General features: G+C 59.6%; 6 protein-coding genes across 6 annotated transcripts; 5 read left to right on the top strand and 1 right to left on the bottom strand.

Annotated features, from left to right (window-relative positions):
• Nucleotides 1-187: 187 nt before the first annotated feature.
• Nucleotides 188-3,445, top strand: BRO1 (bck1-like resistance to osmotic shock; the record flags this gene model as incomplete). The annotated part of the gene is made up of 4 exons (XM_047989507.1): nucleotides 188-465; nucleotides 555-984; nucleotides 1,053-2,204; nucleotides 2,264-3,445. 4 exons carry the CDS (start codon nucleotides 188-190, stop codon nucleotides 3,443-3,445), a joined length of 3,042 nt encoding a protein of 1,013 aa, XP_047845509.1.
• Nucleotides 3,446-4,311: 866 nt separating this feature from the next.
• On the top strand, nucleotides 4,312-6,771 carry CYB2 (L-lactate dehydrogenase (cytochrome)). The gene is made up of 5 exons (XM_047989506.1): nucleotides 4,312-4,714; nucleotides 4,802-4,835; nucleotides 4,906-4,943; nucleotides 5,028-5,303; nucleotides 5,483-6,771. Exons 1-5 carry the CDS (start codon nucleotides 4,649-4,651, stop codon nucleotides 6,578-6,580), a joined length of 1,512 nt encoding a protein of 503 aa, XP_047845508.1. The 5' UTR covers nucleotides 4,312-4,648; the 3' UTR covers nucleotides 6,581-6,771.
• Nucleotides 6,772-6,867: 96 nt separating this feature from the next.
• On the bottom strand, nucleotides 6,868-10,189 carry ctf18 (Chromosome transmission fidelity protein 18). The gene is made up of 2 exons (XM_047989505.1): nucleotides 7,565-10,189; nucleotides 6,868-7,465 (listed from the first exon to the last, which is right to left on the bottom strand). Exons 1-2 carry the CDS (start codon nucleotides 10,057-10,059, stop codon nucleotides 6,949-6,951), a joined length of 3,012 nt encoding a protein of 1,003 aa, XP_047845507.1. The 5' UTR covers nucleotides 10,060-10,189; the 3' UTR covers nucleotides 6,868-6,948.
• A 183-nt stretch (nucleotides 10,190-10,372) lies between these two features.
• On the top strand, nucleotides 10,373-12,462 carry JDV02_007953 (uncharacterized protein). Its single transcript, XM_047989504.1, has 3 exons — nucleotides 10,373-10,488; nucleotides 10,608-11,141; nucleotides 11,217-12,462. Exons 1-3 carry the CDS (start codon nucleotides 10,450-10,452, stop codon nucleotides 12,204-12,206), a joined length of 1,563 nt encoding a protein of 520 aa, XP_047845506.1. The 5' UTR covers nucleotides 10,373-10,449; the 3' UTR covers nucleotides 12,207-12,462.
• Nucleotides 12,463-15,665: 3,203 nt separating this feature from the next.
• NIT4 (Nitrogen assimilation transcription factor nit-4) lies at nucleotides 15,666-20,314 on the top strand. Its single transcript, XM_047989503.1, has 2 exons — nucleotides 15,666-18,612; nucleotides 18,687-20,314. Exons 1-2 carry the CDS (start codon nucleotides 17,009-17,011, stop codon nucleotides 19,747-19,749), a joined length of 2,667 nt encoding a protein of 888 aa, XP_047845505.1. The 5' UTR covers nucleotides 15,666-17,008; the 3' UTR covers nucleotides 19,750-20,314.
• A 3,683-nt stretch (nucleotides 20,315-23,997) lies between these two features.
• Nucleotides 23,998-24,303, top strand: JDV02_007951 (uncharacterized protein; the record flags this gene model as incomplete). Its single annotated transcript, XM_047989502.1, has 1 exon — nucleotides 23,998-24,303. The coding sequence occupies one exon, from the start codon at nucleotides 23,998-24,000 to the stop codon at nucleotides 24,301-24,303; it is 306 nt and encodes a 101-aa protein (XP_047845504.1).
• Between the last annotated feature and the right edge of the window lie 159 nt (nucleotides 24,304-24,462).

Here is a 24,462-nt window from a genome sequence, read left to right as displayed (position 1 = left end):
TGCCCGCCGCTGCCGCACCTGCCTTGCGCTCCTGTCCCGCTTCCGAGTGTGCCCAACACGCTCGTTCGCATCTGTCACGCCGCCTTGGTCGCGCATTCATGCGACTGGCTGACCCGCCTGTCGACCGACACATCGCACTCCACGCGGAACCGCCCCAGCTTAGACCTGTCCGGTCGTACAAGACACCATGACGCAGTCTCCCATGATCTCGGCGCCGCTCAAGGCCACCAACGAGATCGACTGGGTCGCGCCCTTGAAGGCCTACATCCGTGACACGTACGGCGATGATCCCGAGCGCTACGCTGAGGAGTGTGCCACGCTCAACCGCCTGCGCCAGGACATGCGCGGCGCCGGCAAGGAGAGCCCCTCGGGCCGTGATATGCTCTACCGCTACTACGGCCAGCTGGAGCTGCTGGATCTGCGCTTCCCAATAGACGAGCAGCACATCAAGATATCTTTCACATGGTACGCCCCGCGCCTCGCCTTTGGGCTTTCTCCTGCAACCCGTGGGGATGTGGGCCCAGCTGACCGCCTCGCCTCTTGCGCAAATGCAGGTTCGATGCCTTCACCCATAAGCCCACGACGCAATATTCCCTGGCCTTCGAAAAGGCATCCGTCATCTTCAACATCTCCGCCATCCTTTCCGGCCATGGCGCCTTCCAGAACCGCGCTGACGAGTCCGCTCTCAAGACGGCATACCACTCCTTCCAAGCATCCGCCGGCATGTTCACATATATCAACGAGAATTTCCTCCATGCACCATCCTTTGACCTCAGCCGCGAGACTGTCAAGACGCTCATCCAGATCATGCTCGCGCAGGCGCAGGAGATATTCCTCGAGAAGCAAGTGGCGGATCAGAAGAAGATTGGGCTCCTAGCCAAGTTAGCGGCGCAGACTGGCCACCTTTATAGCCAGTCTATCGAGGGCGTCCAGGACAACGTGAACCGTGCCATCTTTGAGAAGGTTTGGTTGACGCTTGTACAGGTATGTGGCCGGCCTCTTCTTGTTGCCCCCTACCTCCTCAAAAATGATAGCAGCCTGACGCAGCCTAGATCAAAGCCCATCTCTTCAACTCCACAGCGCAATACTATCAAGCCTTGGCGGATGACGAGGCGGGCGAGCACGGAATTGCCGTGGGCCGCCTCCAAGTCGCCGAAACTCTCGCCAAGGAGGCGGAGCGTATGGCGAGAAATTTTCCTGCCTCGGTGCCGTCGAGTTCGAATCTGGGTGCTGAGACGAGCGGCCTGCTGCAGGAGCTCACGAAACGACAGTTTTCGACTGCTCAAGAGAAGCTGCGCGAAGCTGTCAAAGACAACGACTTTGTCTACCATCAGACCGTTCCCGTCGAAGCGAGTTTACCCGCCATCTCCAAACTCCCTGCCGCCAAGCCGATACCGGTCAGTGAGCTCTATGCGGGACAGGATATTTCGCGTATTACTGGTCCGGACCTGTTCGGCAAAATCGTGCCCATGGCCGTGACCGAATCTGCCAGCTTATACGATGAGGAAAAGGCCAAGCTGGTGCGGGCCGAGACCGAAAAGGTGGACACAGCCAATGGGGAAATGGCAGCCAGCCTGGACTACCTGCGGCTCCCTGGTGCCCTTCAGGTCCTCAAGGGCGGATTTGACCAGGACATACTGCCGGACGAAGACTTCAGACAATGGTGTGTTGATGTAGCGGACCACGAGAACCCCGCCTCGATCTTCGAGTTCCTGAGAACAGAGAGGGAATCGATCCTGTCGACACTCGAAAAGAAGACGAAGCAGCTGGACATGGAAGAGAGTGTCTGCGAGAAGATGCGTTCCAAATACGAAAATGAGTGGAGCCAGCAACCCAGCGCCCGCCTGACGACGACATTGAGAGGTGACATCCGAAACTATGGCGACGCCTTGGAGGAGGCTTTGAGGAGCGACAGCCAGCTCGCCGCGAAACTGCGCCAGAACGGAGCCGAGTTTGACGAGATGCGACGGGCTGCAGAGGATGGCGAGGTGGACCAGCTCTTCCAGCAAGCCGTGGCTGTAGCCAGGGGGCGCGGCAGCAACGCGACGAGTCCAGCGGCGGCTGAGCCGAATCTTCTCGATGCGGATTTCGGCGAGAGCGGGCCCAGCGTCATGGATCAGATCAACAGGGTGGAGGAGATTCTCAAGAAGCTGAACCTAGTCAAGCGAGAGCGCAATCAAGTGTTGAAAGATCTCAAGGAGAAGGTACGGGAAAGACTAGAGCAAGCCGACAACATAAATTGGCGTCTACTGACGGGATACAGGTTCACAACGACGACATCTCGCAGGTTTTGATACTCAACAAGAAGTCGATATCAAACTACGAAGCGCAGCTGTTCGAGCAGGAGCTGGAGAAGTTTCGGCCGCATCAGAATCGACTGCTGCAGGCGAATCACAAGCAGTCGGCGCTGATGAAGGAGCTCACAGCGACCTTCAACGCCCTGCTGCAGGACAAGCGGGTGCGGGCCGAGCAGAGCAAATACGAAACGATTCAGCGTCAGCGGTCGTCAGTCATCAACAAGTACAAGCGGGCGTACCAGGAGTTTCTGGATCTGGAGGCCGGACTGCAGAGCGCCAAGAACTGGTACTCGGAGATGAGGGAGACGGTGGAGAGCTTGGATAAGAACGTCGAGTCATTCGTCAACAACCGGAGAGCCGAGGGCGCTCAGCTGCTCAACCAGATCGAGCAAGAGCGGTCGGCGGGCAAGAGCAGCCAAGCGGAGCTGGAGCGGGAGCGGCTGCGCGGGCTGATGGAGCGCATGTCCATGGACCCGGCAAAGTCGCCCCCGGCGACAACAGCATCTGGGCGACCGACGCCGGCGCCGCTGTTCCAACCCGGACAAGGGCCGCGATACCCGCAGACCAACTTCCAGGGCCAGTACCAGGTGCCGACGTCACCACCACCGAACCAGGTGCACATGATGCAGAAGCAGCAGCACCAGCCACAACATGCACAGCAAGGGAGCTATCCAGGCTATTCAAGTCCGCCGCCGGCGAGTACATTCTCACATCCGTCATACAACCCGAGCCAGTACGGTCGAAACCCGGGCCCTACATCGCCGCCGCCGCATCAGTCGTCGTTTGGCATGGGCGCCATGAGGGGCCCTGCTTCGCCGCCGCCGAACCAGACGACGTTTGGGCAGGGCCAGCACCAAATGTACCAGGGGTACGGGGGCCAACAGCAACAGCAACAACAACAACAACAACAACAACAACAACAACAACAACAAGCAGCACAGCAGCAGGCGCCGGCGGGCTATGTGCCGCCCGGGTTCGTGCCGCCGCCTCCGCCACCGGGCCCGCCGCCGCTGGGGCCGCAGCAGACGATCCACTATGGCAACCAGGAGTACGAGTATACGCCGAGCGGCGGGCAGGCGAGGCCAACACAAGGGCCGCCGGCGCAACAGGCACACGACCCGTGGGCGGGACTGAGCGCATGGAAGTGAGGGTTGCTGTGTGAGGCAGTGCGGTTGATGGGACGGGGTGGTCCGGCATGGCGTGGGGTCACATGGCAAAAGCAAATGAATAGGAAGCATTCTGATGAACAAGAGGCTCTGGCCAGCGCCGCCGCGAGGACAATTGGTGTTGCATGCGGTGCATGGCATGCCCGGTGTGGTTGGTACTATGTAGGAGTCCAGAGCAAAGTAACTTGGTGTGCACTTACGAAGTACCTCGTGTTGGAAGTCGCCATGCAAGGTACGGAGTACAAAGAAAGGTGGCTGCAGGCCGCGCCGTCGCCACTGCGAATACCGAACATGATGGTGACAAATGCCGAGGGCATCATTCGCCAGGGGCTGCGCTGACTGGAAGAAGAAGCCCGACGGGTATTATCTGAGTTGTAATGCTTGGTCGCCCGCTTGGTCGCCCGCGTTCCTTTTCCCCGAGAAGCGGGTGGGCCGGTCCAGCATGGATGGGTTCCGCACCCGAGATTTATACATACCTAGTACCTTACAGGTAGGTACCTAGGTACTACAGGTAGCGACGCTGGGGCGGCTTGGGCATAGGTAGAGTTGTGCCCGCAGCGCAGTGGTGACGGGCGCTGGAGGGGCTTGGCTTCCGGCGGGTGTGGCGAGTCAGCGAGCGTCGACGTATTCCAGGTTGACGATTGCGGAGGCGCACATGCCTCTGAGCGTGGGAGACGGTGGCACTTTCCTCAGGGGGCCGCTCCAGGCGGGGAGGGGCGCTGCGGGCGCGGGGAAAAGGCCGCCCCGCCCTAGGTGTCGTCGGCTCCAGCCCAGGCTATGTCATGGATTCCAATGTCGTTCATCCGGCGGAACAAGCCCGCTGACGGTGGCCAACTCAACTGCCCGCCCCACGCATGTGTGACTGGAGGTGGGTGGATTGGATGCCGGGCGAGAGCTGCCGTCCTTGTATCCGGGACTACCAACCTCTAGTACACACCTCATTACAAAGTCGGCATCATCTTCCGACAAACTCGCCAGCTTCACTCACACCGAAATTCATCTTCCTTTGACCTCCCGCCTCCCTGGTTCCCTGATTGAAATTCGTTTCTGTTTCTCGTGCCGTACATCTATACTGTACATCGTGCACACGCACACGCACACGCACAGGGCGTCACCGACCTCGGCCCGCCGGGAGGAGAAGCATCGCGCACGCAACACACGCAAACACACACTCACTCACACACAATGGCGCTCAAGGGGAGCGACGTGGCGGCACACGACAGCGCAAAGTCATGCTGGGTCATCATCCATGTGAGTTAGCCGCCGCGGTGCTGCTCCGCGCTGAGCAAAATGAATCATGGAGCCCGCCGCTGACCATGACGATGGCCTCTCACAAAGGGCAAAGCATACGACGTCACTGAGTTCCTACCCGGTGAGTGAGCTTCAGCTGCCGACAGCCAGCACACACACACACACGCCCGGCCAAGCTGACTCGAGTGTAGAGCATCCCGGTGGCCAGAAGATCATCCTGAAATACGCAGTACGCCTCTTCTTCCAGCGGACCTGCTTATTCGCGTAGGCTGCTTGCTCATGGCATGACTGACACTCTCGACCGCTCGCTCAGGGCAAAGATGCCACAGAAGAATTCGACCCCATTCACCCACCCGACACGCTGGACAAGTACCTCGATCGCTCCAAGCACCTCGGCCCAGTCGACATGGACACCGTCGCCAAGGAGGCCAAGGAGGAGGACCCGGACGAGGCAGACCGCCTGGAGCGCGTCGACCAGAAGCCCCTGCTCTCCCAGTGCTACAACCTCTTCGACTTCGAGGCCGTCGCGCGGAGGGTCATGAAACGCACCGCCTGGGGCTATTATTCCAGCGCTGCCGATGACGAGATTGTGAGTTGGCTTCTTCTTACGAGCTTCCTGCCCCTCCGCACGGCCTCTGTGTTGCTGCCGTTATTGCCGGTGTTGCCGGTGCTGCCGCTACCGCCGCTGCGGCGTCGTGATACTATTCCCTGTCCCCTACATGTACTACGAAGTACATGTGACCAAGTGCTAAACGGCCTCCCCCACAGACCATGCGCGAGAACCACAGTGCCATCCATCGGATCTGGTTCCGCCCTCAGGTCCTCGTCGACGTGGAACACGTCGACTTCTCCACCACGATGCTCGGGACGAAATGCTCCGTGCCCTTCTACGTCACCGCAACCGCCCTCGGCAAGCTGGGCAACCCCGAGGGCGAAGTCGTCCTCACCCGCGCCGCCCGCACCCACAACGTCGTCCAGATGATACCCACCCTCGCCTCGTGCTCGTTTGACGAGATCGTCGACGCCAGACGGGGCGACCAGGTCCAGTGGCTGCAGCTCTACGTCAACAAGGACCGCGAAATCACCCGTAAGATTGTCCAGCACGCCGAGGCCCGCGGCTGCAGGGGCCTCTTCATCACCGTCGACGCGCCCCAGCTTGGCCGGCGCGAAAAGGACATGCGGAGCAAGTTCACCGACCAGGGCAGCAACGTCCAGTCGGGCCAGGACACGGACACGAGCCAGGGCGCCGCCCGCGCCATCTCGAGCTTCATCGACCCCTCGCTGTCGTGGAAGGACATGGCCTGGTTCCGCAGCATCACGGGCATGCCCATCATCCTCAAGGGCGTGCAGCGCGTCGAGGACGTGCTCCGCGCCGTCGACGCCGGCGTCCAGGGCGTCGTCCTGTCCAACCACGGCGGCCGCCAGCTCGACTTTGCCCGCTCCGGCATCGAGGTCCTCGCCGAGACCATGCCCGTCCTGCGCGAGCGCGGCGTCGACCCGGAGCGCTTCCAGGTCTTCGTCGACGGCGGCTTCCGCCGCGCCAGCGACATCCTCAAGGCCCTGTGCCTCGGCGCCGCCGGCGTCGGCATCGGCAGGCCCTTCCTCTACGCCATGAGCGCCTACGGCCAGGACGGCGTCGAGCGCGCCATGCAGCTGCTCAAGGACGAGATGGAGATGAACATGCGCCTCATCGGCTGCGCCACCGTCAAGGACCTGCACCCAGGCCTGCTCGACACCCGCGGCCTCTTCATCCACTCCAACTCGACGCCCCCCGACGCCCTCTCCGCCACCGTCTACGACCCCCTCGTCGTGCCGCCGCAAAGGCCCAAGGCCGCCGCCGACCCTCCCGCAAAGGCCAAGCTGTGAAATATCTGAGTGGGTTGCCGTCGGCCGGGAAATGAGGAGGCAGCCAGGCGTATGTATGGGGGGCGGGAATCGTGGTCTTTTGGATCCAACCCAAAACATTGTGCACATATAGAGATGCCTTTGCTTAACGAGTAGACACTTTCTTGTATTTACACGGCACATGTATACACGAGCGCTGCTTTGTTTCCCACCGGTTGTACCAAGGCCCACACACTTCCAAGTGCATTTCATATTCAACAACCCCCTTTCGCTCATCATGGCCATCGTGATTCTCGGGTCAACGCCCCCCCCCCCCCCCCCCCCCCCATACACACACACTCCTTCTGCGACAGCAACAAGGCGTCGTCTGCTACGCGCATTGCTCTCCCTCAGAGCGCACGCATAAACTCCTGCAGCGAGATGGGCTTGCGCACCGCATTGTTCAGCCCCTCGTGAAACGTCACCCACACCTTGCGCTCCTCGCGCTTGGCCCGCCTCTCGGCGCTGTTGCCGTCCAGCTCGGCCAGCGGCTTCACCTCGACGACGCGTCCGAAGAAGTCGCGCTTGACCACCGCTGCCGCCGCCGGGTCGTGGCTCCCCATCTTGTGCGCCACCCCGCCGCCGGCGCACAGGTTCTCCTTGTTGTTGTTGCAATTATTGTCCTGCAGCCGGAGGGCCGACGCGGCCGCCAAGGGGTGGGCGGACGGCAGCACGGACGCGGCGCCGGCGGCAGCAGCAGCAGAGTCGCCAGCGCGGAAGCGAGCCTGCCGGGCGGTAGTTTCGCGAAGGGCAATCGTTCGCCGGAGCTCTTGGTCGAGCACCTGCCGCACAGCGTAGCGGGTCGGCGCCTGCGATGACAGAAGGAGAGATGCGCCTGACTCAAACGTGGACAGGGCTTCGAGATCACTAGACCATGGATCTCGTCATTAGATGCCGCCTTGTACATACACCCACACATATATACACATGTTGAGAGGGGCGAGAGGCGAGGGGTCAATGACTTACGGGTCCATGCGGTAGACGTACTGCGGCCCCCGGCTGGGAACAGAGTCGCCTTCTATTTTCCCCTTGAGCAGCGTGACGCCCACCTCGGCAAGCACCTCGGCGGCCCGACGCACCATCTCGCGCTCGCTCTCCTTGCGCACGCTCGCCGTGGTCCCCTGGCTGCCGCCGACGACGACGGGTTTGACGTCGGGAGACACCATGCGCACCAGGTAGGGCAGGAACTCGACAGCCATATCCTCGGCGCTGCGGAACGACCGCGTCAGTGACGGGCTGAGCTGCGCCTGCATCGCCTGTAGCTCAGCGCGGGTCTGCTTCTCCGCCTCGCGGGCCTGGTAGTTGGCACGCGGGCCCGAGAAAGGAGCCGGTGGCCCCGCGTCCTCCTCGGCGTCGGCGCCCCAGCGCTTCTCGAGGACGGCAACGTGTTTCTTGGGCGAGGCGAAGAGGTGGTGGCAGGCGAGGATGGGTTGGCTGAGGTATGGGGCCAGCTCCCACTCCTGGCTGGCGTACAGGCGGGACTGACACATGTCGTGGAAGTGAAGCCAGTCGTACGCTTCGTTGGGCTTGGCTAGGTAAATGTCGTCGTTGTACTCGCGATTCGGGTACTCGGCAAAGATGTCTGTCATGATGGTGCCGATCTCGCCGCTCGTGTCGACCATCTGGCGCAGGCGTTCCATCGAATGCTTCTTCTGCTGCTCGCCGAAGCCGAGCTCCGTCTTGGGCTGCTCGTGCTTGGTTTTGGATTGGGACAGATCCATGGCTTGCTTTGGAAAGCCACCTCCTTCTTGAAAGAGCCGGTTGACAATCTCCCTGACACTGCCTCGGCCGAGACCTCGGGCCCCAGCCGCGCTGCTGGCCAAGTCGTGTAGGACGTTGCGCTCGATCCACTGTCTCGACAACAGGCGCTCGCTCCCCAGGGCCGACGACCTGAAGCGACCAGCAACCCACTCGCCCACGACCATGACCCCACGAAGATCGCCCTCCACGGTGCTCTCCGCACCGCGCTTGGCGTCGATGCCCGTCGTCATGCCCCATGCCGCCTCGCATAGCTTTCTGGCAGCATCTTTTTCGCAGGGTATGCCTTCCTTTTCAAATACAGATTTCAGCCGGCCGACAACTGCCTCCATCGACGGTCGGCCGACGTGGATGATTTCGGCCAGATTTGACTGACGCAAGGGTCGCAGGGACGGGTGGTAGACATCGTTGCAGATGAGAATCAAGGGCCGCAGCAGCCGAAAGTCGTCTCCTTTCCTTTTCTTTCCGTGCAGGTGTGCGGTCGAATCTTTGACTGTTGATGCGTTCTTCTGGTCAACAAGCACGAGGTCGATCAGTGCCTTGACAAACCCGCCTTCTCCGGACGCTCCAGCTCCAGCTGTAGCGCCATCAACCTCATCAACAACGACACAGACCGGCTTGGCAACCTTTGGCGGTCCCTTTCCACTCTTAGTGTTGGCGACTGTCTTCACGTTTTCGGTTCCCAGGCTGGTGCGAATGCGGTTCTTGACGACATCGCGGCTGCGGTCATCACTGGCGTTGACCTCGAGCACCTCGTAGCCAGCCTGTTTCGCGCAGACGTGGGCCAGTGTGGTCTTCCCCAGCCCGGGCGGGCCCGTGAGCATCAGTATCTTGCGGTGCGGTTTCTCTTCCTCTGTTTGACTGTTCATGCCGGGGCGCCTCGCTATGACCGCCTTGGGCTTCGCAGCACCCGGGAAGACGACGGGATCCCACCGCTTCAGCCAACGCAAGACCATGCGATTCGTCCCGTCGTCGCCACAGAGATCCATGAAGTTTCGAGCGCGATACTTCTCGGTCCACAGTAACGCTTTTCTCGATTTCCTTCCCGTGACTGAAGGCTGTTCCAAAGATGTGATGGGGACATTCGGCTCTGCCGGTCTAGGATGTTGCTTGGCGGACAGCTCCTTGGAGGCAGAATCGATAAGTTCGTGGATGTCGATGCCATAGTAGCTGCGCTTTGCTCTCCCTTCCTTGGTTCTCGATCGTGCGGCAACGATTGACTCGTAGGATGCCGGCGCGGTCGCCTTTCTCTGTCTGATTGTCGCCGTTTTGCCGTCGTGAGACCTAGCGCTGTACGCGATGGGGTTGATGTTGTTCAAGACCGACATAGGCAGGAGTGCTTGTCCATGCGACAAGAGGGAGAAAAGAGATTGAGAAGCTGGCGGCGGGACATGGACAGCGCTCTCTGTGTCGGCGTTGTTAACGTCGTGAATGTCGGCGCTTCCATGGGTGTCCGTCGCGGGGGGGGCTGCTTCGGCGCTGTCCGCTTGCAAACGGCTTGCGCCGTCATGGTGCAGCATGCGCCTTTTTGCCACGTGCACTTGGTTCTGGGAGTCATCGTCGTCCTCCGAGTCATCACCCTCGATCAGGAAGCCCCCATTTACGCGTGGTTTCGGCCTGGGCCGCTGGTCATCGTGCGGTGCTGGGCGTTTGGACGGAGACGCGCGCGTGGGCGGCGCAACTGGCGGCGACGCTGACAGCATTTTCCCCCATCAATACGTTGCCATGCGTGCCGAGGCGAAGCTCACAACAATCGAATGTCGAAGGAAACTAGACGCTTTCGGCGTGAGCGGAAACGATGATGTAGGAGGTGGCAGTTTGCATGCACCGATATGACAGCAAGGACAATGAGACGAGACGCGTCCGTCGGGACGCGTTGAGTGAAGTGACGGCCCCACCTTTCCTCCACACCCCTGGAGCACCCCTAGCCGGAGCGGCGCCGGAATAATCCGTCGGACCGCTGTGATGCCCGCTCCGAAATTTTGGACGTCGTGAATGATGGGCGAGCATCTCCATCGAGCAGTCGCTGCTCGTGACGCACATCTCGACCCTGCCCCAACACCCTCCAGTCCATTGGCGGCAGGCTCGCCAAAATGCGCAGGCCAATCCGGTTTGACAACCTCGTGCGGCCGGTAAGCCTCCCGCGACCCGATGCGCATGCAGAGCTCCAGGACTCGTGCCCCGTCGCCCGCGCCGCCTACCCCTTGGTGACCTCGGCAACGGCATCGCTGACAACAATTTGCCCTTGCAGAAATTGCGGCAGTCGTGGAGCAAGCTTAATCTCTACAACCTGTCCCGCAACGTTGGCCGCGAGCCGCAGATCCGTGGCACGCCGACCTTCTTCCAGCAGAAGTGGGCTGCCAAGTCCAAGACGAGAGGCTACCACGGCGAGCACATCCCCGAGAAGAAATGGGTGCGCCTTTTCTCCCGCCGCCTCCTCTCTGCCGTCGACCTGCCGCCGCAATACCTCGCCGCCAATGACGGCTCTGAGCAGGCCACCGGTCGTGGTTCTGGCCTCACCACATCGAGCCTCACTGCCGAGTCCTACTCCAGGGTCCCCAAGCTCAGCACCAAGGATTCGTCGCGCCGACGGCCGCCTCCTTTCGGCGACGTCAACAAGCTCCTTTCGGATCAGTTCACCAACATGACACCCTACATGCAAATGACGTTTGCGCCGCTCGAACGGAGGCTTGACACTGCCGTCTTCCGGGCCTTGTTTGCAAGCAGCGTGCGTCAGGCACGCCAGTCGGTCATTCACGGCGCCGTCAAGGTCAATGGTAAAAAGGTACGTGCAAATTCCTCCGTCGCCACCATCTACTTCCCGACATCTGTTTTTCCCGGCTAGGCTAATCTTTCCCAGATGATCCACCCTTCGTATCAACTGAACCCCGGCGACATGTTCCAGGTCGACATCGAAAGGGTCATGTACTGCACTGGCCTGAAAAAGGTCAATCGCCACAGCAGGACCCTGCTCCGCAGCCTAGAGAAGGGCAAGAAGCAGTTCGCTTTCTTTCTTCCGTCGGCCGTCAACGAAGGCACTGATGGCAAGGCCTCAGACGGGGCTGCAGTCAACGCAGAGGCTACCGAGGGCCAAAAAGAAGCCAGCGCATCCGCTGAAATGGAGGGCGCTGTCAAGGCTGAAGGCTCCGATGCTAGGGAGGCTAAACATCCCAATCCTGACTCCTGGAGTGAAAAGAAGCAATGGTCGCGAACAAACAGGGCACTCAGGTTCCTGCTCAGTAACGTCAAGACTGTCTTGGAAACCAAGCCGCGGGAACTGACCGGGAGAGACAAGCGGCGTCTTCGGTTGTTCAGGGCTAGCGCCAAGCGCTTCCTATCACATCCCCAAGACCACGAGATGGACGCCCAGGAGCTCATGGAGGAGCTTCAGCTTCAAATGAAAAGTCATGAACTCATGCGCGAGACATTCAAGAGGCTCAATATCAAGGGTGAGAAGGCGGAGGAAGTGCAAGAATCGCAGCAATACAACAGGCAAGGTCGTACGGACAAGGATCTGGAGGGCCTGTCCGAGGAGCAAAAGGAGAGGGCGTTGCTCATCAGGAGCCGGTTTCAGCTATCGAGGGATGAGGTGCGCAAGCTGGGCAGGCTTCTCCAAGTCGATGAGGAAAATCCCGTCGACGAGACAAAGCCGTACGCAACGCCGTGGCAGCCGCGGCCATATATGTCGGCCTTTGCCTTCATCCCACGTTACCTCGAGGTGAACCCCAACATTTGCGCAGCCGTGTACCTTCGACACCCGGTCGCTCGCAAGGGCATGGCAGAGGTGCCAACGCCCTTCAGCTACCTGACGAACCAGCTGGCTCACAATTGGTATCTGGAGCGGGGTTGAGAGGTAGCTCAGACGTTCGTTGCGACAAGGGCTAAGCTTGCGTGAAGAAGGGGGTGGACTGCGTCTGTACGATGCTACTGTCGACGGCTAAGTAGCCTTTGTGGAGGAATGCGCGGGCGAAACAGCGGGAGGTAGACTGGACAAGCCTGGGTCGCCTACCCCTTGTGTACAATACAAAGAGCAAGAAGACTGTGTGTTACAAGTAGATGAGCACAAATTTCACCGGAAACGGAGCCATCTAGCATGGCGTGCAAACTACCCACGGCGATGCAACGACAATCTTGACTGTCGCTGCGTGTAATAAGTTGGGCTCATGAGAGTCTAGGGGGGAAGCGCCTGGCCTGGTCTGGTGCGGCGTGCGAGATGCGCATCATCGTGCAAGCCGAAGCAAGAGTCCAAGCCAGCCCGATCTGCCCGCCAGGGGAGGGCATGAGGACGACCTTTTGGGGACGAGGGCCTGCTTCGATGGCACCTTGCTGCTCTGTCACTCCACTTGCACTGACAACTGCCCTCGGCCGTCATTCCATGGACATGGGAAGAGAATGCTCGGTCTGTCGACAAGGTTGCCGGAACGTTGAGACAGGCTCACGGTACCGATTGACAGGGGACCTGGGGCCACGGGACTACAAACGTACTCAACTTGTACGTACGCCGTCGATGCACATCGGCGGTGTCGTAGTTTGAAGATCGCCGGCAGGGCTGGCAGGCACGGCTCGACAATCGGAGCATCATCCCTGGATAGGTTCAGCCAGCTTCTTGTTCCTCCATTACTCAAGAGGCACGCATTGGTCTCCCCTTGGTTACCACCTACCTAAAAGAGGCCGCCGGCACTTCTGGTGGTCAGGCAGTCTGAGGAACACTCAACGTTTCAGAGACGTCGCGTGACCCGGCCTGCCCCCCCATGCATCACGTCGGTGACAATTTTTACATGACCAGGACGTACACAGAAGCAAACGGGTATCCTTGGCAGCATCTTGGCTACAACGGCGCGGCTCGTCCGTCCAGCTTTCTCTCGCATTCGCGCTGGATGATGCTGAGCTTGTTGTTCTTGGCAGACGGCATAACAAGGGTGATGGATGGCCTGGCGTTCCATGACCCTTCGTGCTGCGTCATATGCATGGTCCGTCCAGGTGGGCCGTTCATTTTCTCACCCGGAGCCGTCCCTGCGTTGATGAAATTTTTTTTAAATCCCCTCTTGACAAGAAAAAACTGTATTAGATTAAGCTAGTGGAGAGCCGGCAGTTGATTACGGAGGAGGAATCCGGCCGATCTGCCAGGACTCAGCGCCGAGAAAAAAGGCCTTGGTGTTGACAGCGCGCCTCCCGAATCGGGGTTCGCGCAGCTTCCAGAAACGAGGCGAGACTACGGCGATCAAGGCTCGAGTTGCGTGCGTCAGCAGGAGTCGACCTGGGATGAAGGCTCCAGCTCAGAGCAACCCCCTGGTATGTTCTGGCGCCTGACTCGAGGCAGACGTCTGTGTGAGCCACGGTAAGAGTGAAGAGAGAGGACGCATCACGAAACGTTGCGAGGCGCAGACACGTTCGAAAGTGTACGTGCAGCCTTCAGTCGCCCTCCCCCATACCAGACACTGAGTTAGGTAACTAAGTAACACCACGAGTAATACCACAAGTGTTTCGTAGCGGTCCGACGCCAAAGGGTGGGACCATTTCGGCAGATCTACTGCCGCCCGCTGGTGCTAGATTCATGACGCGCTCACAATGGCAGGCGATCCCCCCCCCCCCCCGCGTATGGTTGTACCACAGGAGCAGTCAAGCCAACCTCGGCCAATCTAGTCTCTTCGCAAGGACCCCTTTGAGCCCGATTTGAGCGTGAAAGGGGGGGAGCCATCTGGCAGGGCTCCAATGTCAGTGGGACATACATATGTAGGCTGCCGTGTGTGCCGTGTACGACGCAGAGGGAGCATCCGCGGTGGAGATAGGAAGGGCTCTTTGTGTACAAAGGCACGCAGGAACGAGACCTCTGGCCGACTTCACGTCATGTCTGTCGGCTCCGTGGAGCCGCCAAGGTATGAAGGGGGGTGGCGGCGCAAAGGGCTGGCTGGCTGGCATTGCAGGAAACGTCCGATATGGCGGCGATGGGCATCGATCGGTGAGCTGCAGCCACGGCGATGCACGATGGCGGCGGCGGCGGGAGGGCGTACCAGCAGCAGCAGCAGCAGCCGCCGCCGCCGCCGCCGCCAACGACGACCGGCTTATGCTCACTGGTGGGTGGAGCCATGACATGCCATCGAGAGCATATGTCCGTGGATATTTTGCAAATGCGGTTGTGAATTGGGCGCTTCAGGGACTGCATGCAGTCAGACGCGTACTTTGGTTACGTACCCAAGGTACGTCTTGTGACGGGGGATGCAGTCTCGGCGCTGACAAAACCAAATGGCCAGCGGGTGCGGCTCCGCGTCGGGCGGCGGCTGTCGTCTACCTACTAACGTTACTACTTATGGTTAGTACAGGTCAGGTACCCTTTAGTCGTACTTGGTGCAGACTGTACAGTAAGAGGATAGGTAGGTAGGTAGGTACGGAGTATCCAAAACAGGTACCAACTAATAAACATATAGTACGGACCACACGCGGACGATCTAGCGGAAAAGAGTCCCGATGCTGCCGCACCACCGACATGCACGAACCCTCCCAAGCAACAAGGTAAAATAGTCGCATCGGTACAGTGACTACTAGAGGTATGGCGGATGCGTGTGTGTCCTGCATCCTTCCTGTACGCGACCCCCCGGCGGAGAGTGGTCTACTAAGCGCCCCAAAGTAAAATTTTATTTCGGGACTCGGAAAGCCTGGATGCCCATTCCGTTGCATGCCGCCACCTACACACACGCAACTGAGTACGTACCAAGGTGCGTCAAGGTGCGCAGAGGGCGGGTTCTCGGCCGAGGGCGGGCGCGATGACACCCGTTCCTACTTGTTGGTGCCTACCTATTTGGGGATTCATGGGCGAGCGAGCACGCGCGACGCTGACCCTGGCGTTGTGGGGTGCGTGCGTGCGTGCGTGCGTGCGTGTGCGCCGCCTGATGTTGATGATGAGGCTCGTTTGGCGTCAAGGCCGGGCCGGGGACGACCAGCGCGCCGAAGGGACGAGAGGAGCCCGACGAAGCGAGGTCACGCGCGTTGACAGCATGGGGTCCGGTCCGTCTTGTGGAATTGGAGATGGTGCAGCGCAGGCTTCGGTCAGGGTCTGCCATGTTCATTAGTTAGACACTCACTCGTATTCGTACATCGTGACTGATTGTCATAGTATGTAGTAGTAGCTTCGAGGCAAGGCAAGGTGGAAGCAAGGTGGACTGGGCTGGAGCAAGGGAAGGAAGGAGTCGGGGCCTCGCCTCAAGCACCTGACCCTTTGTCAAAGTCACGCCGTGCGAGGCCTAGCCGCCGGGAAGTATCCTATATTAAAGCCCGGGGTGGGCTGGGAACCTCCTTCCTGGGTCGCGCGCGCGGGCGTCAAGGTTCGCTCCTGCCGCCTTGTCCTTGCCCCAGCGGCCCAGCCCAGCCTGGCCCAGCCAGACGCAGTCAGTCCTAATATTCCCGACTCGCCTTCTCGTTCTCCGTCGCCCGTGTCGGCCGTGCATGAACGGCCGAGCGACGGCCTGCTGATGCCTGAATTTTGACGCGCCGCCTCCGCCATTCCCTAGCTACCTAGGTAAGGTAAGTACAGTACGTGCTTTTCCTTTTGCAAAGTTGAATATGCGCGTCGGGCGATCACCCACCGTCATCGGCAATACGTACCTAATAATAAGGTGGTAGTACTTCATCAAGCAAGTGCAGCCAAGCCCACATCTCCCTACCAATCACTGCCATTACCAACAAAACCATAACCACCACCATCCACCGCCCACCCCCCCCGGGGGCCCGGCAGCGGAAACTGCCAGATCCCCCCACCCGCCCCCCTTCCAAGTGCCAGCCAGCCAGCCAGGCATGCCAGGCTGCCTGGGCTTGCTGGCTTGCTTGCTTGCTTGCTTCAACCTCAGCTTTTCAACTATTACTATTCGCCAGCTCCCGGCCCAGCCTGCTGGCTCGATCCCCTCTTCCTCCTAACCCGCGGTTCCCACCTCATGAGTGTCTCTCTGGCCTTGAGTCCCCTTTGACCCTCTTCCATCTTCGCAACTACCGGCCGCTATCCAACGACGGCCAACGGGCTCCCGACTTATTAGGCTTCCTCTGCTGCGCTCTCGGATCGGACTGGAAGACAGTCCCCCGGCTCCCAAGGTGGTGGCGGCCGTCCCGAGATAAGGGAACGTCTCCCGTGGGGCGCTGACTCCGCAAGCCACATTGCCCCAGTCCGCTCCAGAGATGTGCAGCCTGCGATAGCGGCTCCAGCGCTCACTCAGCTCTCCCGCTCCAGCATCATCCACCAGCAGCGCCCTCAATCGGCTGACCACTTCCGCCCACGAACCGCCGCTCTCCTGCCTACCGCCGTCTCCGTCACCCTGTCTCGCGCCCCGGGCACTGAACCGCCGGCCTTGACTTGCGTCCCGGTCGCACTCTCTGCATATCTGCAGACACAGACGCCTTGCTAGACTTTTCCCGACGCTCGACTCTCCGGCAAGCAGATCGCCCGCCACCTGATGAGACCTGTCTGCTGCAGCCCGTGTCCCCACGCTTGTGCTGCGACATTTCATCTTGAGTGGGCCGGTCCCTGGAACGCATTCACGGGTCACCGGCAGCTACCCACCAGACTTGTTTCCCGACACTGACGTCGCGCTCGCTTCCGACCACGCTTGAGCCCTCGAGCAGCCCTTTTTTTCATAGAGTGCGGGCGTCGCCCCCTGCTGTGCAGCCATGGCCGGCACGGGCCCTCGAGCCATGTCGCAACATGAACTCCTAGAGGCTCGCCATGCTCCTGCGGATGCATCGGCTATGACCATGACCGCTGCCACCTCGTCCACCGGCACCAAGAAGAAACCTCGTCGAGCGCCTGAGGCATCGGCCAGCCAGAAGAGACGATGCATCAGTACTGCTTGCATTGCATGTCGCAAACGCAAGTCCAAGTGCGACGGCGCCATCCCAAGCTGCGCAGCCTGCGCCAGCGTCTATGGCACCGAGTGCATCTACGACCCCAACTCGGACCACCGCCGCAAGGGCGTCTACCGTGAGAAGGTCGACAGCATGAAGGCTCGCAACTCGACCTTGCAGATCCTCGTCGAAGCCATCCTGAACGCCTCCGAGGACGATGTCCCGGCCATAGTCCGGCGGATCCGGGCTTGCGATTCCCTCGACAATGTCGCCCAGCAGATCGCAAATTCGGCTCCGGATAGCGGTGTCGCGACCCCTGAACAGACTGATGAGGAATACTCCCTCGGTGCCATGCCTGTTGAGGGCGAGAAGGAGTTAGCCCGCAAGATGGGCGAGCTCCGACTCGAAAACGGGTGCGTCCGCTTCATAGGTGGCACTTCCCATCTCATCTACCACGGCGAACCCGCAGATACGCCTGATGCAGAATGCCAGCCTGAACAGTACCCCGCGAGCGACAATCCCATCGCCTCTTGGACTCGTGTCACGGCAGACACGACGCTCATCACTCACCTCATCAACATGTACTTCCATTACCACTACGCCTACTTCACCACCTTATCCAAGAAGCTCTTCTGGCGCGATTTCGCCAAGGGCAGAGAGGGCTTAGAGAGCGGCCCGACGCCCCATTGCTCCCCGCTGTTGGTCAACGCGATGCTTGCACTGGGCTGTCACTTCACGGATGTTCCCGGCGCTTACGCCACTCCCGGCGACAGCAGGACCAAGGGAGATCATTTCTTTGCCGAGGCCAAGCGGCTCATTCTGGTCAATGACGAGTTCGCACGGCCTCGCTTGGTAACTGTTCAAGCTCTGGCGCTCATGTCCGTCAGAGAAGCTGGATGCGCCCGAGAATCCAAGGGTTGGGTTTACAGCGGCATGAGCTTCCGAATGGCTCAGGATCTGGGTTTGAACCTGGACGTCGCTGGCACCACGAAGAGTCGCATGAGCGACGAAGAGATTGATGCCAGGAAAATGACGTACTGGGGCTGTTTTGTTTTCGACAAATGCTGGTCCAATTACATGGGCAGACTACCTCAGCTACCTCGGAACGGCTCCAACGTGGCCAAGTTTGACGTTTTTCCGGAGGAAGATGCTGCGATGTGGTCGCCTCTCACAGACAAGGGCTACGAAGAGACCTACGAGCAGCCATGGAGGACTCGGGCCGTCGCACTGCAGCTGTCCAACTTATCCGAAATCAGCAGTGAACTTTTGATATTCTTCTATCATCCCAACCACATTGGAAGGTCCCGAGGCAAGTCCGCAGAGCTCAAGAAGCTCAGCGAACTTCATCAGCGTCTGGAGGAGTGGCGCAAGCAGCTGCCCAACGAGTTCGAACCGAAGGAGGGCCAGTTGCCCAACGTGATCCTCATGCAGTAAGTAGCCGACCACTTCAAAGTGCTTGCCCGTAGAGGGTGTCTGTCATTGGCCGTTGCTGACTTTGACGCAGCATGTTCTTCCATCTACAGTACATCCATCTTTTTCGGCCGTTCTTGAAGTATTCTCCGTCCGCCTCGCCACTACCAGCCCATGTTTCGCCCCGTAGGATATGCACAGCCAATGCCGGGGCCATCTCAAAACTCATGAGACTATACAAGAAGACCTACAATCTACGGCAAATCTGCAACATTGCCGTATACATGACACACAGTGCCTGCACAATCCACCTCCTCAACCTCCCCGAAAAGAGTGCTCGGCGTGATATCACTCACGGCGTCAGGCATTTGGAAGAAATCGCCGAGGACTGGCTTTGCGCCCGGCGGACACTGAGCATTCTCAGCGTGTTGGCGAGAAAGTGGAATTGCGAGCTCCCCGATGATGCTGCATTTGTCCTCAAACGCACGGACGAGAAGTATGGCTTCTTCAACACCTCGGACGTCCCTTCTCCGGCTTCCAGCCCCCACACATCTCCCCTTCTATCCGACGACGCATCGATTGCCACGTCGCAGAGAGACTACAGTCCCATCAGCCAGTACGCCCAGGCACACATGAATCCTTTCACGCTACCCTCCACCTCTATCGACGCTATGATGTCCCCTCTGGACGCGGTTGGGGGCGCCCCAGCGATGCCCCAGCCGCAAAGGCCACATGGCGTGACTTTCGATTCGGAACGGTTGGAACTCAACCCTGACCTTCTCGAGGGATGGAGCCGTCAAGCTACGAGTGCCCCGGAGTCTGATTTTGGCTCGTCCTTTGCAAGAATGCCCGCCAATGGAGCTGGCATGATGGAAAATACTGGTGCCGAGTCTGCCGGTCGACAAGCCCCGTCGGGCCAGGGTCCTGTCATGAATAGTCAACGCTGGATCATCAACGACAGCGCCAGATGGCACCAGAACTTCGACGGTTGGGACCTGGTTGGTGGCATTCCGAACAACTCTGTGTTCATGTTCGGCGACCAAGACCGAGGCGGCAGCATCCAGAACCCTTCAGAGCCGAGTGACCAAGCCCGTGCTGACTTTGAGGGCCTCGCAGCGTCCTTGAGCGGCGGCGGCTGGTTACCAGGTCTGGACTAGGGGGCAGGCTTGTGCGCTTGCACCTGTCGTACTTTATAAAGTGTACTATATGCAACGCGAGGTTTGATTTTGTTGTTTTTGGATTCGCTTGTACGGTACGGCGTTTGGTCGTGGGCGTACATAAAAAATCATGATGGTCGGCGTTCGTTCTTGTCCTGAAACATGGTCGATTCTGACCGGAAGGGAGCATTGCTGAACGATATGATGACGGGTGGCTGGATGGATGCATAGGCGCTCTTCGGATGCTCGGGCAATAACAAGCATAGACGGTGAAGAAATGATGAGACCCGCGTTTGCGATTCTCCCCTAGATTTTTTACATCCTATCGGTGTGTCCAAGTTTGAGTGGCAGATGCGGCGCACACAGCCAGGTCTGATTGACTCTTTCGTGGAAATGCGTCTCGGAACCTCTGTTTCCTTGCGGTCGTGGAACGAGCCCATCCCTTCTATTTTTTCAAACGCAGTCCCGAGCATTGGTGCTACACAAGATCAGCCTCGTAGCAAAAGACGTTCACACAGAAGAGTAAACAAAGCAAGGACGATAGCACCGCCAGCGCAGACAAAGGACGTCACCATCCCTCACGCAAAGGGGGGGACAGCTCCCACAAGCACATTATCACTGTACGTGCCAGCAAACACAAGCAAGAAAGCAAGCAAGCAAAGCAAGGCCCTCCCGGAACGACCTACGCCAGGATGGCTGTTTCGTGTCGTGCCTATGAGGATAGTAGATGAGTTCTTTTACCCCCTCCCCCCCAGTTCCCCCTTCTCTTTTCCCCATCCCCATTGTCCACGGGTCAATCAACAGAAAGTCATACGGTTCATGCTCATCATGTAGTGTAACGCGACACGACGCGGGCCCCTTCCACCCCGTGGGGAGGACGGAAAACCTCGAACGAACCCAACGCCCTAGGACCTTGTCTCGCAATACCACATGACGGAGAGAAAAAACGTGTACTACGTTGGTTAAAAAAAAAAGCTACCGTTCGTATAAGATGGATGGGTGCGGGAAAAAGAACACGCGGGCGGTCAGAAGAAGAGGGGAGGGGGGGAAAGGCCTACCCCGTGTAGATAAATGGACTTGGTGTTGTTTTGACATCGCCCCAGGTGCGTGCGCACGATATAAGAGGCTCGTCATTCGTTCAAACAGCGGCCACAGGGTGGATACCTGTGCAGTCAGTCGACCAGTCCATGAATGTCAATTTTTTTTTTTTGCTGGCCCGACAATTACAAGCCCGTATCCTGGAGAGAATGCGTGAGTGAGGAGAATTTCCAGAGCTGCGGTGGTAGGACAATGGAGCTGATACCTAGTAGTGGTAGAAGTAGCCGATCTGCACGAAAACATGGATACCAACACAGTCTTGCGGGACCCATAGCATAGGCTACAGGGTACGGTACCCCGTCAAGGCACGACCTGGTGAGCTGTGTATCGCTGCCTTTGTGTTGTGTTGTGTGTGTGTGTGTGTGTGTGTGTCCTCGACTGGTGGCAGCAGTACTCTTGCAAAACAGCCTCACGAACCAAAAATGTTTACAGCGCTCCTCTCTTGTCATGGACATGCAATTCATGTGTGTGTGTGTGTGCGCAATGGCATGTTCCTGTAAGTAGGACCTAACGTAGTATTACCTTGCGGGTGTTCAGGGATATGGTCGCATGGGTGTCGGAGCCGGGGTGGATGGAGAGGTGAGACGTTCGGATCCGAAACGGGACGCACGTTTTGGGGGCGGCACGGTACGTGTGCAGTGCAACTGCTAACTTATTAGTAGACTGCACATCTGTGCGCACGAGTCGAGTAGCGTAGCGCAGGGCCGTCCGTCCCAACCGGCCGAGGACCACGATCGAGTTTGTTTGCTCCTCAACCGACGACGGGGCGGTGGACCACGTGGCGGCCCGGCTGCAGGGAATCCCTTGCCGGGAGTTTTTGGTTGACCGACTGATTCGTATTTACGCGCGCGCCTGGCTGCTGGGGCGGAAAGGGCCAGACAATGCCGCGACTTGGTGGTGCGCAAAGCTGGTTCGTGCACCTTCCTTAACCTCCGCGTGCTGTCTTATTTCCTGCTGGGCCTGCTGATCGCCATTTGCTACCTTACCTACCAGTGGGGGACGGGAGAGCAGGCCAGGCCTCGTGGCAGCGGATCGTCAGCCCATGCAAGCCATCTACCATCTGCTGCGCTTCCCCCCCCCCGTCTCCTTCTCCTGTTCTTCCGCCTTCCCCGAGGCAACTGCCGGACGGTGATGCACAGCACTGACTCTTGCGCTGAGACACGAGGTGCTCGTCGCCGATGACGCTCGACAAGGGACGATGCCGCCGTTCCAGCAGTCTGGGACACAGGGCGGAGGAGGATACCAATCCGGGGTAACGGGCCGCATACCGAGTTGCTCTGTCAGCCATCTGTCACCCTTCCAAGCGCAACCACCAGCTGGGATTTCTCGGCGCTACTCCTGGCGGCCCTGTCAGCCATCCGTGTTAGCGCGCGTCGCCTGCACCCCCAAGCCTCCCCCCCCCCCCGACCCGGTCTGGGCTGCTGGCTGAGGTGTCGTCTCAGTCTCAAGTGCCGCGTGAGTTGTGCCTCGGGGGTCTGTCACCCACCTCCGTGGCGGCGCCCGGTCTGCCGCTTGGCAGTCGTGGCTGACGAAAATGGCCGTGGGCGCGTGGGGGGGCTGGGTTGACAAGCTGACAGTGGCGACCACGAACGACCTGGTCTCACCAGGATCGGGCAAGCGCAAGCCTGACCATGTCTCGATGCAATGCCTCTTGGTGCGATGCGTGGCCCTGGTTTGGTCTGGTGGGCCGGGCCAGTCGGATGAAGGGATGTGCTGCTGCTCGTCCGTTGTCGAGCACCTCACCTCATGCATGGCTTGAGCCTGGTGGATGTTGGGCTTACGGTCCAGGGCCAATCAGGAAACCTGCGCGAAATTCTGCAGCGGCCCTCGATATTTGGGGACGATTATCTCCTGTTGAGGCTCTGGAATCTGCTGCGAGGGGGGGGGGGCACCGTTGAGTGCTTAAACGCTTGATGCTCGGGACTGCTGCATCATCATCATCATCATCATCATCGCTGCTTTGCCCCACGAGGAAAGGCTACGACGACGACGACGACGACGACGAGCTCTCGACGGCCCACGTCCCTCGCGTCCCTGCGGGTTCCTGTGCTTGAAGCTAGGGGCACCAACCAGGACGGCGTCAGCCTGGAAGACCGCTAGTAGTACGGAGTTATTCTGAAGCTGGACGAGAGAACCCACTTGGCGGGAAAGGGACGAGGGCCAGATCTTGGGTCAGAAAAGCCAGTCAGTCCGATACGCATGTACTTCGTACATTGTGCTGGGAACCCCTGCGCCGTCCCAGCCAGACTGACGCGGCGTCAGGGTCCCCAAACGTGGAGTCAAGTTTCTGGCGCTCACCACCAGTCCAGTTTGTTGGCCCCTTGCTATCTGCACCACCCGCTCGTGCATCACCTCCCGACCGACACTGACATGGATCGGGTAACCGTGTCGGCGTCTCGTCCCCGCTTGGCTGGGTCAGGTTTCCTCAATCACTTTGCTTGGCGCCTGTCCACGATCACGCAGTTGTCCCCAAAGCGCACGAATTTCGTGATTACTAGTAGCATCCCTCCCTCTCCCTGGTCGCCGCTCCCCATCCCGGCGGATACAGAGTTTCGCTCCCAGACGCTGGGAGAGGGGCAACGATGGCGCTCGCCCCAGGCATGAATGGGGTCAAGAAGGCGATTCGGCCGGTGCTCAAGCTCACTGTGGCTTCTCTGCTTCATTCCAGGTTCCGCTGGGCACCCAGCATTCAGACAGGATGCGCAAGCCACCTACTGCTCAACGGTGGCTGCATCGAGTTTGCCTCTTCGTCGTCATGTCCCGACCCTTCGAGGCCGCGGGAACGGCGCTTCCCAGGCTGCATGCCCGGTAACTATGTTAGGCCTTGTCGGTCTTGTCGGCCCATTGCTTCACCGAGTGAACGTGTCATGAAAGGCACGCGCGGACAAGGCCAACGACTCGCTGTCGACAAGAGCGACGGCAGCGCGGTGCGGGACCCGCAGAATCTCCGCCAGTTAGGGGCCATGTGGCGCCCCGGCTGGCCACCACGGAAACAACTCTCATCCGCACCATTGACGCCTCGCGGAACTGTCTGCTTTGTCCGGTCTCTCCAGGGCGGCGCCGCACCTGCTTGACGGCCCCGCGCGTCGTACACAGGGATGCCCGACCAGGATTCAACGCCTCCTCAGGAGCCCGCGGCGCCGGTCCTCGATGCCGGCCGCTGCCATCCATCAGTATCACCGCCGCCACCACCACCAGCACAACCACGCCATCCGCATCCACATCCACCACATCCATGGCAGCGGGGTCCCACGGAGGGACAAGGCTATGAGGTCGACGGGGTCATTGGCAATTTCGAATTCGACATGGCGCGCGGAATATTGTTGCAACCAGGTGTGGCACCAGTGGATAGACGGGGCCGTTCCGGCATCTAGACGACGTTGGTCGATAACACCTTCGATACCCTCCGCGCCCGGTCAGGAAACAACCTTCAAATCTTTGATGGGCCCCATCTGACGTGGGACGAGCGAGCGTCTCGACGGACCCAAGAGGGCGGATACGTATCTGCCTTTGTCTTGCCATCGTTGTCGCACTCGTTTTCGTCGTCGTTGCTGCCGGGAGAACGTCGCCGTCAACTCATCATCGTTGACGCCGTTCGCCGCGGGCTTGAGTCCG

The sequence above is a fragment of the Purpureocillium takamizusanense genome, chromosome 7 (assembly GCF_022605165.1).
Source record: "Purpureocillium takamizusanense chromosome 7, complete sequence".
Classification (NCBI taxonomy): Eukaryota; Fungi; Ascomycota; class Sordariomycetes; order Hypocreales; family Ophiocordycipitaceae; genus Purpureocillium; species Purpureocillium takamizusanense.
The sequence above is the reverse complement of the archived record's forward strand: the minus strand, read 5'-3'. Positions and strand labels throughout refer to the sequence as shown.